General features: G+C 38.0%; 1 protein-coding gene across 1 annotated transcript in view; it reads left to right on the top strand.

The window, feature by feature from the left end:
* CCDC148 (coiled-coil domain containing 148) overlaps nt 1–16,614 on the top strand; it is a 396,419-nt gene that overhangs the window by 130,317 nt on the left and 249,488 nt on the right. Inside the window, exons 5-8 of the mRNA XM_006872045.1 lie at nt 217–299; nt 475–620; nt 2,969–3,064; nt 3,176–3,357. Coding sequence (XP_006872107.1) covers nt 217–299; nt 475–620; nt 2,969–3,064; nt 3,176–3,357 — 507 coding nt within the window. The remainder of the gene's footprint in view (nt 1–216; nt 300–474; nt 621–2,968; nt 3,065–3,175; nt 3,358–16,614) is intronic.

Below are 16,614 nucleotides of genomic sequence, written 5' to 3' on the forward strand. Positions count from 1 at the left end.
AAGGGATTGTTCTCTATGACTATAGTCACAGCTTCAAAGTGGGAGGAATATTGATGTCATTCTGATAGTGCTGAAATAGGCTGCAGATAGTTTGAATAAATAAAATCACATTAGATTAAAATTGCAATGAAAATTTAAATGACCAGTTATTTTAAAAAACATATGTGTTTATGATTGTTAAAAAAAAAAAGTTGATGGAGCTAACATCCATTTCAGATACAAAGTCGAATCGGAAATAAAATCCTTTCTCAATGAAGACAGCATTGGAAGTGAATGCCTTTCTGACCTTGTGGATTTTGGTGAGATATTTGATCCTATACTCAAATGGGATTTGTGTTTTGAAGAATGAAAATGAGACACTTATTTTAATATTAACTGCTGCTTATTTCTTTTTAAAGAAACTCCCAAGCAAAACTGCCTGTTTTTGATGAAACTTTAATTGTGTTGCCTTGATTCAATTTTGTTTTGCCATAGAACAAGACTTATCAGAACAATGGTGTGCATATCTGAAAAATGTGATCGAACCTATTCAGCAGTTGCGAGCAGATCTTAAATACCGGCAGCATCACATTTTACAGCGTTCAGACATACATACTGACTCAGTGAAAGTGCTGGAAGAGGTGAGTATGCTTCCTTTATTTAAATTTTTTTTCTTAACTCCCCGTTTCCTCCTCTTTCTGCTCCTGATAACCACCAATTTTTGTTTGTTTGTTTCAATAGATTTGCCTGGTATAAATAGCTCATATAAATGGGATCATACAATATTGGTTCTTTTATGTCTGACTTAATTCACTCAGCATAATGTTTTCAAGGTTCATCCATATGGTGGCCGAACTTAATTTCTTTTTATGGCTAAATAATACTACATTGTTTAAGTATACTACAGTTTGTTTATTCATTCATCTGTTGATAGCCATTTGGGTTGCTTGCATCGTTTGTCTGTTATGGATAATGCTGCAATGAACACTGTTACACACATATCTGTTTGAATCTCTGCTTTCAGTTCTTATGGGTATACACATAGGAGTGATGTTTCTAGGTCTATAGAGTCCTGGTGTGGCTCTATGGGTTAATGTGCTGGACTACAAAGTTGGTTTGAACTGCAAGGTCAGCAGTTCAAGCTCACCAGCCGCTCCTTGGAAACCTCATACGGGGTCACTATGAGTCAGATCCAACTTGATAACACTTAACAACTGCAATGGTAATTCTGAAATTCTTGGGTAGCACAAACAATTAAGCTCTACTAACCAAAAAGTACATGAGCTCTGATAGTGTAGTGGTTACAAGTTGGGCTGTTAACCATAAGGTCAGCAGTTTGAAACTACCAGTGGTTCTGTGGCAGGACAATGAGACTTTCTGCTCCTGTAAATATTTACAGCCTTAGAAATCCTATTCAGGGTCACTATGAGTCAGAACCAACTCCATGGCATACCACCACCACCAACAACAACAACCAAAATGTAGACAGTTGAGTCCACCGAGTAGCACCTTGAAAGAAAGTCTGACAGTCTACCTGATAAAGATCACAGGCTTTGAAACCCTGGTGGAGTGTAGTTCTACTATGAAGCACATGGAGTCACCATGAGTAAGAAACAACTGGACAGCAATTACTAGTTTTCTTTTTTATGATAATTCTATGTTTAAATATTTTAGGTACCACCAAACTGTTACCATTATTTTTGAGAATATATTATTTCAATTTTATCCCAGTTCAAATAGTTTAATATAAGAAACAAACATATGTTGTGCATTAAAATAGAAGATGTGGTCTAATGTGTCTTGATGTGGTGCTGTGGATTAATGCACCAGACTGCAAAGCTGTTTTAACTACAAGTTCAGCAGTTCAGACTCACCAGCTGCTCCTTGGAAACCCAATACAGGGTCACTTTGGGTTGGAACCAACTCAACGGCAGTTAACAACAACAACAGCAACAATTATCTTAAACATATTCTTGAATCTGCTCAAGCACCTTTTCTAGCCTAGAATTTTACCATGGGCTTATAACTAGTGTTTCTGCTTTCATGCTTAGCTTTCCTCCTAGTACATTCTTTAAAAAAATATAGAACAGATCAAGTCACCCCCTGCCAGAAGTCCCCCAGGGGCTCCTGCTGGCCCTCAAATTCTCCTTATACAACAGGTGTCTCCTATGTGACAGCCCAGTTCCCCTTTCAAGAGGAGTGCTGTCACATTGATGCTGGCCTTCTTTCTGGTCCTCACACATGCCGGGTTTGTTCTTATCTCAAGCCTCTTGTACTGTTTCTTCTGTCTCATTGATGACACTTACTGTCATTTAGATCTCTGCTTAAATGTTCTATAATCAATGGGTCACTTCTGATCATCCAGTGGGGCCCACAGTCACTTCCTATCACACCGCCTTGCTTTGCATCACTTACCTTCTCCTGGTCATTTCTTCTTATTTTTCTTATTAGTTCATTGACAGCCTCCCCTGACTAGAGCATAAATGTGGCTGTACTAGGTGTAGGATTATAGGTGCTTTTTCTCTATTTTTCAGTCATTCTGTAGTGTTGTTAAATTGCTCTCATAAAAATAATAATATAGAACATTATTAAAAATCCATGTGCCTAGAAATTTTTCTGAGAATTAGAGGCAAGGATGCAAGAGAAGAATAGAGTGATTTGCAGCAGAGACAATCTGGTAAGCTCTCTGTTTTATCACAAGCAAAATCCAAATGTGAGGTACAGTGTGGCTATGAACCCACTGTATTTCCCAAGACCATATTCAGGTTATGTGTGTGGAAACCAGTTGAGTCTCTTCTCTCTAATGAACACTGTTTGGCTATGGCATCTCTTGAACCCTTTTCTCAAGGAGTCTTTTTCTTATTTAATGCTTGCCATTTATTTGAGAATAATTTCTTTATTTAATACATTTATTTATTTATTTAAATATAAATATTGGTTGAATTGCAATAATTTAAGTTCTACAAAGGTTGTTCTAAATTTCCAATAGGTTGAATTTGTGAAGAAACAATTCATAGCTGTTTTTGAAAGACTTAACCTCGAACAAGAGAAAATACAAAATGAGCTTTCAGATTGGAGAATAAAGGTAAATATAACCCAGGTAGTTTATTTATCAATTGTCATTTATGTGAAATAAGATAATCTTGTGTGTGTATATATATATATATTTTTTTTTTTTTTTTTCTCTCTCTCCCAGATATTAGATCATTCTTTAAAAGAAAAAAGTAATCTGCTTGGTGAATTGCCCATGGAATTGGAATGTTTGGAATGTCCATACCCTGATTTGAAATCTTCAATCCTTAGTGAGTTCTATAATTTTACAGAGAAATATCAAAAGAAACTTCAAGATCTTGATCTGCAGTTACAAGATATATACAGGTGATAAGATTAAAACGAGTTGAATCTTGTAAATTTTTGCCACAAAAATTCATGTTTGCAGGGGACTACTCTACTTTCGAGTTACTGTTTTATAGTTACTATATGAATGAAATACAATCAATCAATAAATATTTAGACTGACTACCTGTGAATCCTGGTATGGCACTATAAGATAAACACTGGACTGCTAACCACAAGGTTGGTGGTTCAAACCCACCAGCCACTTTTCGGAAACCCTCTACAGGGCCACTATGAGTTGGAACCAACTCTATGGCACTTAACAACAACAACAATACTTGTCAAATGGAGAGTCTTTTAAAAAATACTTTTTCTGAAATAATGGCTCTTAAGATTTTACAAGGTTCAGCCATGATAAATACATCTCTCATATTGAGCTTTTACTACACAGTTAAAGGAATATTTTCAAATACAAATGGAAAAGAATCCACAGAACTATATTATTTCTGATCCACTGAATTTTTTTATTACAGGGCAATCATAGTATACTTTTTAAGTGTTTTTTTAAACTTTCATATATTTAAAACAAACAAAAAAACAACCAGCAATCCTTTTTTTAAGTATTGTAATTCTGCTGGTATCCGTTGAATGGTAATCTTCTTATGAGTGGCATATATAATGTTACCAGACGAAACTCACCACCATCACATCCATTCCAACTCATAGCAGCCCTACAGAACAGAGCAGAACTGCTGCAGAGGGTCTCCTAGGCTGTGAATCTCAGGAGCAGTTCGTGGGTTTGAACTGCTGATCTTTTTGGTTAGCAGCCTAACATGCAATCCACAGCACCATCAGGACTCTTAAATATAATGTGTTGTTGTTGTTGGTGGTGGTATTAAATGGTTAAAATTCAGTTTGGGCAGTGGTTGTTTTTTTTAGTATGTCTTCTATATTGAAATTAATTTTAAAACAACCTGGAAATGTCATGCTGGGTCAGATCAATGGGCTACTTCATATAGTGGCTATATATAAAGTTTTTGACTTGAAGGGAAACATATTTTTGTTGTATTATATTAACTCACATTTTTTCCAAGGAATATTTACTTAAAAAGAAAACTACTGAAGAGACACATTTATGGATAATCCAAATTGAAAGGATCTTACTTTGAAATATAAGAAAATAAATTTGACAAATACTTACATATATATATCTTATTTCTTAATGAATTATCTATAAATGAAGTTCTTCTACATGAAACTAATGGTGTTTAAGGAATGAACAACAACAAAACAAAACAAAAATCCCAAATCCTCTGCCATCAAGTCAATGCCAACTCATACTGACTCTATAGGACAGAGGAGAACTGCTCCTTAGGGTTTCCAATAATGTAAAAAAAAAAAAAAATTTTTTTTAACTTTTTATTGTGAATTGGGTGAAGGTATATAGAGCAGATCAGTTTTCCACTTAATAATTCATACGCATTTTGTTTCATTTCATTAATTGCATCAGTACCCACAATATAATATTACTTATCCCACCTCCTCCCTGTGTTTACTGTTTCCATTCCTCCTTCTTTCCTAACCCAACTGAACTTTTGTCTTTGGATAAATTCTACCCTTTTGATTTCAAATGGTTGATTATTCTAAGGAGTTAATACCTCCCTAATGTTATAGTTCTTATCAACTGTTTACAGAGCCCTGGTATGGCGCTGTCGGTTAATGTGCTGCTAGGCTGCAAACTTGTTTGAACTGCAAAGTCAGCAGTTCAAGCTTACGAACTGCTCCTCGGAAACCCTATACAGAGTCACTATGGGTTGGAACGGACTCAATGACACTTAACAACGATGAAGATTGACTGTTTATTGTTTGACTGAAAATTGAACCATAGGGATGATTTCATTTCCAAACCTGACGGGTGACTAAGGACTGGGGTTCCACCAGTTTCCAACTGACGAGTAAGGCTGTTTTTTATGGTTTAGAGTTTTGCTCCACATTTTTTCCCACTCTTTCTAGGTTCTTCCTATGTGATCCCTTTCAGAGCATTTGGTAGTGGTAGCTGGGCACCATATAGTTCTTTTGGTCTCAGTGTCATGGAGACTAATGTTCCCATGATCCATTAGTCCATTAAACTAATTGCTTCCATACATCTTTGATTTTCTTCATTCTTCTTTCCTTTGTACAGGGAAAGATCAGTAGTGATACCTCATGACCTTTTAAGACCCCAGTTATTACTCAACAAAATAATACAGTAAAACACAGTCTTTGTGGGTTATATTATGCTAGTTGACCTATTATTATGCTAGTGAAAGCATAGATCTATGGAGACAAACAGGCTCATATTTCTTCTGTGGAGAGGCTGGTGGGTTTGAATCACCCCGCTTGCAGTTAGTAGCCTAATGTTTTATCCACTATGCCACCAAGTTTCCTTGAATGACAAGAAAAACTTTAAATCCTACCAATCAGAGTGCTTTTGTGGCTCATGGGCACAAATACCTCAGTTACAGATTCTACTTGTTTCATAACAATTGTATCTGAATAGGGCAATCCTAGATAAAGACTAAGTCTTCTGACATTAGCATCTTTCTCTCTCCTTCAAACACCTTTGGTCTCCACAGAGACTTTCCTCCCTCCTCCCCTTCCTTTCATCCTTTCCAAAAAGCTGAGAAAAAAAAAATTGTAATAAATCATTTACATTTGTTGATAAATTAATTACACTGTAATTGAAACTCAGTCACAGTATACTGTTAACTCAGCCATGCACTTAGTTTTAAGTCTTTAACTGTAAAATGAAGGTCCTCTCTCTCATCCGCATCCCACCCTAGTTAAAGAAATTTTTGTTGTTATTATTAAATACCATCAAGGCAATTCTGACTCATAGTGACACTGTATAGGGTTTCCAAGGAGCAGCTGGTGGGTTTGAACTGGTGCTATTAGAACTCATCAAATAGGAGGAAGAAGTTTTCTTTTCTTATTGCAAAGGGACATTATAATTATGCTGTAAAGTGTGGTTGGGAATTCTGGTGTGGTACTGCAGGATAAGCACTGGACTGCTAACCACATGCTTGATGGTTTGAACCTACCAGCTACTCTTTGGAAAACCTATACAGGGTCACTACAAGTTGAAACTGACACCATGGCACTTAACAACAAAGTGTGGTGGTGAAGGAGAGTAAATCTGACTGCCTTTTTGAAGCACACTGATGGCCGGTGGTCTTTTCCTTGCCCCCTAGGAAGTCTGACTGCGAATGTGATTTTTCTAGGTCAGCATCTCCTAAGGATGGAGGAGTCTGCCTGAACAGGCTACAATGACTTCCTTCCAGCAAGACCTATCCTTCCTAACCATTCCTTTGAATCTGAACTCGGTTTCTTTACTCCATTAATGCAACTCTATGCCACTTGGAAATGTACATATTTTATGATTTTTATAGGTTTGTTGTCATTTTAGTGATCCTACTGTGGTTATGAAATTTCTGAGAAATAACTGTGAAAGAATGATATCCTCTGGATTGATAGACATCTATCTATAGTCTTGCTCGACATTCTGAATTAGTAAGAAACCAATCCCTATACGGGATTGCTATAGGTTGGAACCAACTAGACAACACTTAATAACAACAGCAACAACAACTTATACTCAGAGATTTTACAATCTTGTTGGAAGGTACTTATAGTTCAGCAGAGTTAAATAAAAAAGTTGGGGTGTATTATGTTACAAGAGCCATGTAAGATTACATAGAGAATACAATGAATGGATATCTTATGTTAAGATTTCTGCAAACGGAAGAAATAGTGAAGGGAAATAACTTAGGATAGTTTGATGGAAGAAGCCAAATTCACTGTGGAATTAAAAGAACAAGGCTTGGAATCAGCAGGAGTAAGGAAGGCAGTCTAAGAAGGTATATTAAGTGACTACACTGTAAACCTCTTGGGAATAAAGTCATTTCATAACTATATTTGTATCCATAGCACCTAGCACCTGGCACATAGCAGCTTGTAAATAAATGCTTGTTCAATTGAGCTTAATTGAAGATGCCAACCATGGAGGTGAGAGCGGAAAGGCATGTTATAAGAGCAGTAAGGAAACTATTTGAAAAATAAAAGGTACATAAATTCTGGTTTAGTAATCTACTTATACCATATAATTATCTAGAATCCCTTTTATATAGTTGTTGATATGCTTTATTTGATGTATATATTTTTAATGATCCTTAGCATACACTGGTGGACTCTACAAAGTTCCTTGGCAGGAGATTCAACAGATAAACTAGACTAGAACATGGCATTTCCTTTCTGAAGTCTTGAAATATTTGGTAGAAACACATGTATTCTGACCAAGTAAAAATTGCACGCAATCATCTGCTGTAGTGACTATTTTATAACTATGCTAAGAATGAATGATGAGCATCCACAGTGTTCTTGAATGAGGTTTTATGAATAATTTTATTGAAAGAGAGTACTATATGTTTTGAGTAAATGTAGAGGTGTTGGACATGAGCAATCTGTGACCGGTTGGCAAAAAGGTACATAGGTGAACTTTGAAGAATGAGCAGGGCTAGCCACTACAATGACTAGCACAATGGGTAGCAAGCTAAGTTGTAATATAAATTGGACTTCTAATTTGTCAATATTTATCTTTATTTTGGCATTATTAGTTCCCCTTTTGGCTTTAGGTTTTATGCTTTATGAGAATTCACATAGACTGTGTGCACCCCTGCCAGAATAAGTGTATACATACTTTGAATAAATGTGTACTATTATGATATACCAAAACCAAAACCAGACCAAACCTTCTGCCATGGAATTGATTCCTACCCAGAGTGACCTATAGGACAGAATAGAACTGCTTTTTAGGGTTTCTGAAACTTTGCCTATTTACATAAGCAGACGGTCTCATTTTTCTTCTGCGGAAGCAACTGGTGGTTTGAAGTACTGACCTTGTAGTTAGCAGACTAATGTTTATCCCACTTTGCCACCAGGGCGCCTTGCTAAGACATTTGTTGTTGTTAGGTGCCATCAACTGGGCTCTGATTCATAGTGACCCTGTGCAAAACTGAATGAAACACTGCCTGGTCCAGTGCCAGCCTCACAATTGTTGTTATACTTGAATCCTTTTTGCTACTGGTGCCACTGTGCCAATCCATCACATTGGGGTCTTCCTCTTTTTCACTTATCCTCCGCTTTACCAAGCATGATGTCCTTCTCCAGGAGCTGGTCCCTCAGGATAACATGTCCAAAGTCTCACCATCCTGGCTTCTAAGGAGCTTTCTATTTGTATTTCTTCCAACACAGATTGGTTTGTTCTTCTGGCAGTTCAATGATACTGTCAATATTCTTCTCCAACACCAAAACTCAAATGCACCAAGTCTTCTATGGTCTTCCTTATTCATTGTTCAACTTTCAAATGCAGATGAGGTTACTGAAAATTCTGTGGCATGGGTTTGGTGCACCTTAGTCTTCAAACTGATACCTTTGCTCTTGAACACCTTAAAGAGGTCTTATGCTGCGGATTTGCCTAATGCAATATGTCATTTGATTGCTTGACTAATGCTTCCATGAATGTTGATTGTGGATCCAAGCAAAATGAAATCTTCGACAACGTCAATCTTTCCTCCATTTATCATGATGTTATTTATTGGTTCAGTTGTGAAGATTGTTGTTGTCTTTTCATTGAGGTACAATCCATACTGAAAGCTGTAGCCTTTGACCTTTATCAGATCAGTAAGTATTTTAAGTCCTCTTCCCTTTCAGCAAGTAAGGTTGTATCATCTGCATATCACAGGTTATTAATGGCTCTTCCTTCAATCCTGATGACACATTCTTCTTCATGTAATCCAGCTTCTCGGAGTATTTGCTCAGCATACAGACTGAATAAATATGGTGAAAGAATAGAACCCTGGCACACACCTTTCCTGATTTTAAGCCATTCGGTATCTCCTTGTTCTGTTTGAATGACTGCCTCTTGGTCTATGTATAGGCTCCTCATGAGCACAATTAAGTGTTCTGGAATACCTGTTCTTGCAGTGTTATCCATAGCTAGTCATAATCCACACAGTCAAAATCATTTGCATAGTTATAAAGCATAAGTCAACATCTTTCTGATATTCTCTGCTTTCGGCCAAGATCCATTTAATCTCAGCAATGATATCCCTAGTCCTGTATCCTCTTCTGAATCTGGCTTGAATTTTTGGCATTATCCTGTTGATATACCCTTGCAATTGTTTTTGAATTATCTTCAGTAAATTTTTACTTGCATACAATACTGATGATGTTATTAGATGATGATTTTTGCATTCTGTTGCGTCACCTTTCTTTGGAATGGACACAAATGCAGGGCCTTTCCAATCAGTTGGCCAGGTAGCTGTGTTCCAAATTTCTTGGCATAGATGAGTGGGTATCTCCAGTGTTGCATCAGTTTGTTGAAAGATTTCAAATTGTATTCTGTCGATTCCTAGAACCTTGTTTTTCACCAGCGTCTTCAATGTGGTTTGGACTTTTTCCTTCAGACATAAGAAGGTGGAAATATGTGGGAGGAAATTTAAAGCTACAAGACATTTTTTATTGGACTGAAGGTAGTATAAATCATAGCTAGTCCAGTGTTTGTTTCAGTTCCTCCAGTTTGCTTGCAGCTCACTGGTTTGGTCAGATTGACAGATTCCAAAGATGCAAAGTATGCTTTAGACAGGAATGTGTACCCATCACTGTAGCCTTGTTTCCCCAAGACACAAGGCTGACTCAGGGTGGTCCAAATCGCTACCTGAGCTTGGTCACAAAAGGACAAATATTGTATGAAACCAATCTTGAAAAAAGTTCAGAAAAGGTTTTCTGGATAAAAGAAACATTCTATGATGGCTACTGGGGTGGGGGTGATGAGAGGGAAAATTATTCACGGGCTAAAGAAAGACACATGTTAACATGGGTGACAGGACAGGCGATATACAACAAGGCGGAGGTTGAGAGAGGAAAGAGAAAGGTAGCAGGATACACAGGGAGGAATGCAATAGTTAAAATGAATAGAGGTAAATACTGTTAACTGATGGTACATGGAGGGGATTGCAATCATTGTAATGAAACAAAGTATATAATTTTTTAATGTAAAACTGATAATCCCCAGCTCTATAAACCTTTGTCAATTTATAATAAAAAGCTTAAATAAATAAAAAAAGAAAGGTTATAGCATTGAAAATCATATGAAAGTTTTTCTCTGACATGTGAGATCACCGTAAGTCTGAATCAACTCAACGGTAAGTAACAATAACTAGTTTTTATGTATCTGAAACAATTCACAAAAATTGATAACATTCATTGCCTCTAGGGAGAGAAGAATGAGGTAAGAGAAAGAATATTTTATGTACTCTTTTATTATTCCTTTTGAATTTTGAGCCATGTAAATATATCATTTATTCTAGAAAGGAATTTTAAAGCCAAAAAAAATTAAGAGAATGACAAACTGAGAAAAATATTGGTAACATATCAGACACAAAAAATTAAAATTCCAATTTTGAATTCAAAATTGAATTACTAAACAATTGACTATTATTCACATAAAATAGGAAAAAATTCCTGTAATCATGAAAAAGTTTCGAGACATACTGCAAATTACAAGTCTATCATAGTAGTGCATCAGAAGGTGATAATGTCAATGAAAAAGAGATCAGGTTAATAGGGATTCTGGGGTTGAGGGAGACAAGTTGCAATTTTAAGCAGAAGTTTAGGGATAGTCCTAGTTGAAAGTGTCACTGAAGTAAAGATTTGAGAGAGCTAGCCATGAAGATATTTGAGGTAAGAGTGTTCCAGGCAATGATTACTTCAGAGGGAGTGTGCCCTGGTAATAGGTTAGTGTGGCAGTAACCGAGTGATAGATGCAGAAAGTAGTAGATGATTAGGCACAAGAGGTGAGAAGTGGAGCATCTGAGGCCCCCAAAATTCAGCTTTTACTCCAAGTAGAATAAAGTGCAATAATTAAGGTTTTTTGTCCACTTGACTGGGTAAGGGTTCTCAGTGGTTTGGCAGTTGAGATGATGGGATTTGATGTGCTAAACCAATAAAAGGATTAAGGGTGGGATATACTACCCTTAAGTCCACTATCACCCTAATCCCATTTATGGGAGATTCCCAAGGGTATGGTATGTAATGCCATTTTATGATATAAGAGATAAGAGACGATCTTAAGAAAAGAAGAAGAAAAAAGACAGAGAGAAGAGAAGAGATGCTTGAACAGAGAAAGAAAGACCTACTACCATCAAGATAGAAGAGCCATGAGTGGAACATGTCCTTTAGATCCTGGGTCCCTGCACTGTGAAGCTTCTAGATGCTGGGGAAGATTGATGCCAAGGTGTATGGAGATCTTCATGGTATATTGGGTCTACAGAGCTGACTAAAAGAAAGCCTTCCCCATGAGCTGGCACTCTGAATTTGGACTTCTAAACTCTTAACTGTGAGAGAATAAGTTTCTGGTTGTCAAAGCCATCACTTGTAGTATTTCTGTTGTAGCAGCATTAGATGCTAAGACAAAATTTGGTGCCAGGAGTTGGATGCTGTTCTAACAGATACTAAAATGTGGAAGTGATTTTGGAATTGGATAATGAGCAGCAGATGAAAGAGTACTAAACTGCCCAAGAGTGAAAACCTAGATAGACTACAAAAGACTATTGGTGGAATTATGAATGTCAAAGGCCATTCTGATGAGGGCTCAGAAGGAAGTGAGGAGAATTGTAACACCAGAGGTGGCACAGACAGATGATAAGAAGTGGCAGAAAACTGCATCTGTAGAACCAGGAAACCAACAAAATATGATATGGAAGCAGACTCACAGAGCAAGAGAGCTGACAGCCTTCATGTAGGAGGCTTCCTAATGGAATAGAGTGCCTCTACACACTTGTTTTTAGCCAAGATCCATTGGATATAAGCAATGATATCCCTCGTTCCACGTCCTCTTCTGAATCCCACTTGAACCTCTGGAAGTTCTCTGTCAATGTATGCTTGCAGCCATTTCTATATTACCTTTAGTAAAACTTTACTCACATGAGATATCAAAGATGTTGTCCAATGATTTCTACATTCTGTTAGGTCCCCTCTCTTTGGAATGGGCACTAATTTAGATCTTTTGCAATCAGTTGGCCAGATAGTTGTCTTCCAAATTTCTTAGCAGAGATGAGTGAATGTCTCCAGTGCTGCCTCACTTTCTTGAAAGATTTCAGTATCTATTCCATCAATTCTTGGTGCCTTGTTCTTTGCCAATTCCTTCAATGCACCTTGAATTTCTTTCTTCAGTGTCACTGGCTCTTGATCATATATTACCTCTTGAAATGGTTGAACATCAACCATTTTCTTTTGGTACAGTGACTCTGTATATTCCTTCCATCTTCTTTTGATGCTTTCTGCATCATTCAATAATTTGCCCAGAGAGTCCTTCAATAACGAAAGTCGAGGCTTGATTTTTTTCTTCAGTTCCCCCAGCTTGAGAAATGCTGAGCATGTTCATCCCTTTTGGTTTTCTGATTCCAGATCTTTGCACATTTAGTTGTAGTATATGGCTTTATCTTCTCGAGCTTATCTTTGAAATTTTCTGTTCAGCTCTTGTACCTCCTCATTTCTATCATTTGCTTTAGCATCTCTACACTGGAGAGCAAGTTTCAGTGTCTCTTTTCTGATGTCTGCTGGATCTTGGCTGAAAACAGAGAATACCACAAAGCTGTTTACCTATGCTTTATTGACTATGCAAAGGCTTTCAATTGTGTGGATCATGACAAGCTATGGACAACATTGAAAAGTATGAGTATTCCAGAACACTTAATTGTGTTCATGAGGAATCTGTATATGGACCAAGAGGCAGTTGTTCGAAAAGAACATGGGAACACTGAATGGTTTTAAATTAAGAAAAGGTGTGTGACAGGCTTGTATTCTTTCACCATACTTATTCAATGTGTATGCTGAGCAAATATTCCGAGAAGCTGGGTTATATGAAGAAAAATGTGGCATCAGGATTGGAGGAAGACTCATTAACAACCTGTGATATGCAGATGATACAACCTTGCTTGCTGAAAGTGAAGAGGACTTAAAACATTTACTGATGAAGATCAAAGAGCACAGCCTTTGGTATGGATTACATCTCAACGTAAAGAAAACAAAAATCCTCACCACTGGAGCAATAAACAACATTCTTATCAATGGAGAAAAGATTGAAGTTGTCAAGGACTTCATTCTTCTTTAGATAAACTATCAACACTCACGGAAGCAGCAGTCAAGATATCAAATGACGTATTGCATTGGGCAAATCTGTTGCACAAGACCTTTTGAAGTGTTGAAGAATGAAGATGTCAGCTTAAGGACTAAGGTGCGCCTGACCCAAGCCATGGTATTTTCAATAACCTCATATGCATGCGAAAGCTGGACAGTGAATAAGGAAGACCATAGAAGAATTGATGCTTTTGAATAATGGTTTTGGAGGAGAATATTAAAAGTGCCATGGGCTGCCAAAGGAACCAACAGATCTGTGTTGGAAGAAGTGTAGTCAGAGTGCTCCTTGGAGGCCAGGATGGCCAAACTTCATCTCATACTTCACACATATTGTCAGGAGGGGCCAGTTCTGGGAAAAGGATATCATGTTTGTTAAGGTGGAGGGTCAGAGAAAAAGAGGAAGACCCCTAGCGAGATGGATTGGCAAAGTGGCAGCATCAATGGGCTTAAGCGTAGCAACAATTGTGGGGTTGGCTGAGGACTGGACAGTATTTCGTTCTGTTGTGCATAGTGTCACTATGAGTCTGTACCAAATTGATGGCACCTAACAACAACAACAACAACAACAATAACAACAGGCACTTGTTGGTTAAGTTAAGCTCTCTGTTCCATGGAGTAAGAAAATGAGTGCTTTCCAGCCAAGGTTTTTTGGTGGAGTAGGGTGCCTCTGGAACCAGTAGAGCTGAAGAGATTTGTGACACTTGTTTTAGTAGAGCAGAGACCAGGCTATTTCTTCTAAAGATGAAGGAACCAGGAAGCAGAAGCTAAAGAGACAAGGTGCATGGGATGTAAAACTGACTCAGTCTCAAAAGCTAGAACCATGACCTCTGGGATTTTTAAAGGTAAGGTCACAGTTTCCTAAGTTTCAAGGAGCTGGCTCTTCACCAACTCAGTTCTGGAGAGTGAGGCTGCCTTTAAGACGGGGCCTCTGCCCCCAGTGGGGTGGAATGGCCAGTGCATGAAGGGGTAAAATAAATGGGACTTGCTAGGCTGAGGGGGTTAGGGTCACCACTTTGTGTGGGCTAGGAGAAAGGGATTCTCCAAAGCTGAGAGAGCAGAGTTGCCATTCGAGTGGGCCTGAAGGGCAGAGCTGAAGTTCATGGTTAAGGAGCCTCTACCTACAGTCCTGATGGGGCACTGTGGGTTACTGTACTACACTGAAAGGTCTGTTTGAACCACAAGGTTCAGTGCTTATCACATAGCACTGCAAGTTAATCCTACTACCACCCTGATCCCTATAAATGGGAGATCTTCAAGTGTGTGGCATGTAACACCTTTCATCTTACAAAAGATAAGAGAAAGATTTGAGCAGAGAAAGACCTACTACCATCAAGATAGAAGACCAGGAGTACAGTGAGTCCTTTGGACCTTGGGTCTCTGCGTTGTGAAGCTCCTAGATCCTGGGGAAGATGAATACTAATGTGTATGGAGATCTCCAAGGAATACTAGGGCTGCAGATGCTGAAAGGAGACAAGGACCTTTTGCCACAACCTACAAAGAGAAAGCCTTTCCCAAGATCTAGTACTCTTAATTTGGATTTGTAATCTCCTTGAGAAAATAAAGTTCTGGCTATTAAAAGCCATTCACTTTTGGTATTTCTGTTATAGTACCTTAGATAATTAAGATAAGTTATTGGATGATTTCAGCAGAAGAGACACAAGATCTGCCTATGTCTTAGCAGAAACACTTAGAAAGTTGCTGTATTTAAGACAGACCTGGGGGCTGGTAGTTAGAAAAAAAATAATGGACTCAGGAATTCAATGAAGTAATCTAGGTGAGAGATGCCTTGAATCAGGGTGTGGAGGCAGTAAAAAATAGTCAGGTTTTAGACATATTTTATGGGTAGAGCTAACAGCATATGCTGACAGATTTCATGAGGCATGTGAGAAAAAGAGAACAACAAAGGAATACTCCAAAATTTTTGGGTTGCACAACTTGAAGGATGAAGTTGCCATCAACTGAAATGGAGAAGACTGAGTGAGTCAAGTTTTGGCTGTGAGGAAGATCAGGCATTCAGGTTTGGACAAGTTGAATTTGAAATGCTATTAGATATCTAAGTGGAGATTTCATGTATGAGTTTGAGTTGAGGAGAGAGGTATGGGCTAGAGTTGTATACTTATGAATGATCAGAATGGTATTAGACATAGTCACCAAAGTAGTGGATGTACAGAGAAGAGAGGAGATTACAGATTGATTTCCTGTACCTGCCAGCTTTATGAAGTTAGGGAGGAGAGGAAAACAATAAAAGACACTAAGAAAATGCCTGTGAGGTAATAAAAATATCAAGAGAGTATGTTGTTCTTTAAGGACAATGAAGAGGGATTGATGAGAAGTGTCAGTTGAGGAGAGGGGAATGATCCACCAATCATTGATTATCGGCTCTAGATGGAAGGCATGAGTGTCAGATTTCATTAAAGAGACAAAAGCAAATGCCTAACAAGTTGGGTTTGGGTAAATGGGAGGAGAGGACTTGAAGACAACGAATGTAGACTTCTATCAAGAAAAAGTTCTATAAGGAGTAGCAAGGAAACAAGGCCAGATTTTTATGTTATTATTTGCTGTTTTTGAGGGTGGGAACAGGTGGTTTGTTTTTGTTTTGTTTAAATGGACAGAAATAGTGGTGTGTTTGCTGATGAGACTAATATTGTTAAGGACAAACTTTGATGATATTGATCAGCAAAGTTGTTGGGTGATGTCTTGGAGCTTACAAAGAATTTGGGGTATCCTACACAGTGGAGGAATAAGCACAGATTGTTCATTTACTGACGGTGTGGGGAGCATCCAGCCCGTGGGCTATATAAGGCCCATGAACTCTTCTGGCCTGGCTCTGCCAAGGCAACTGCAGTTGTCCAGCCATCACATTGGTTGTGGTATCTGTGTACCGTGGAGTTGGTTCTGACTCATAGCGGCCCCATGTAAGGTTTCCAAGGCTGTAAATCTTTATGGGAGCAGAAAGCCTCATCTATCTTCCATAGAACCACTAGTAGTTTCTAATTGCTGATTTTGAGATTAGCAGCTCCACTCGTAACCACTGTGTTACCAGCGCTCCTTGCCATCACACTG

This window comes from Chrysochloris asiatica, unplaced genomic scaffold, assembly GCF_000296735.1.
Source record: "Chrysochloris asiatica unplaced genomic scaffold, ChrAsi1.0 scaffold00181, whole genome shotgun sequence".
Lineage (NCBI taxonomy): Eukaryota > Metazoa > Chordata > Mammalia > Afrosoricida > Chrysochloridae > Chrysochloris > Chrysochloris asiatica.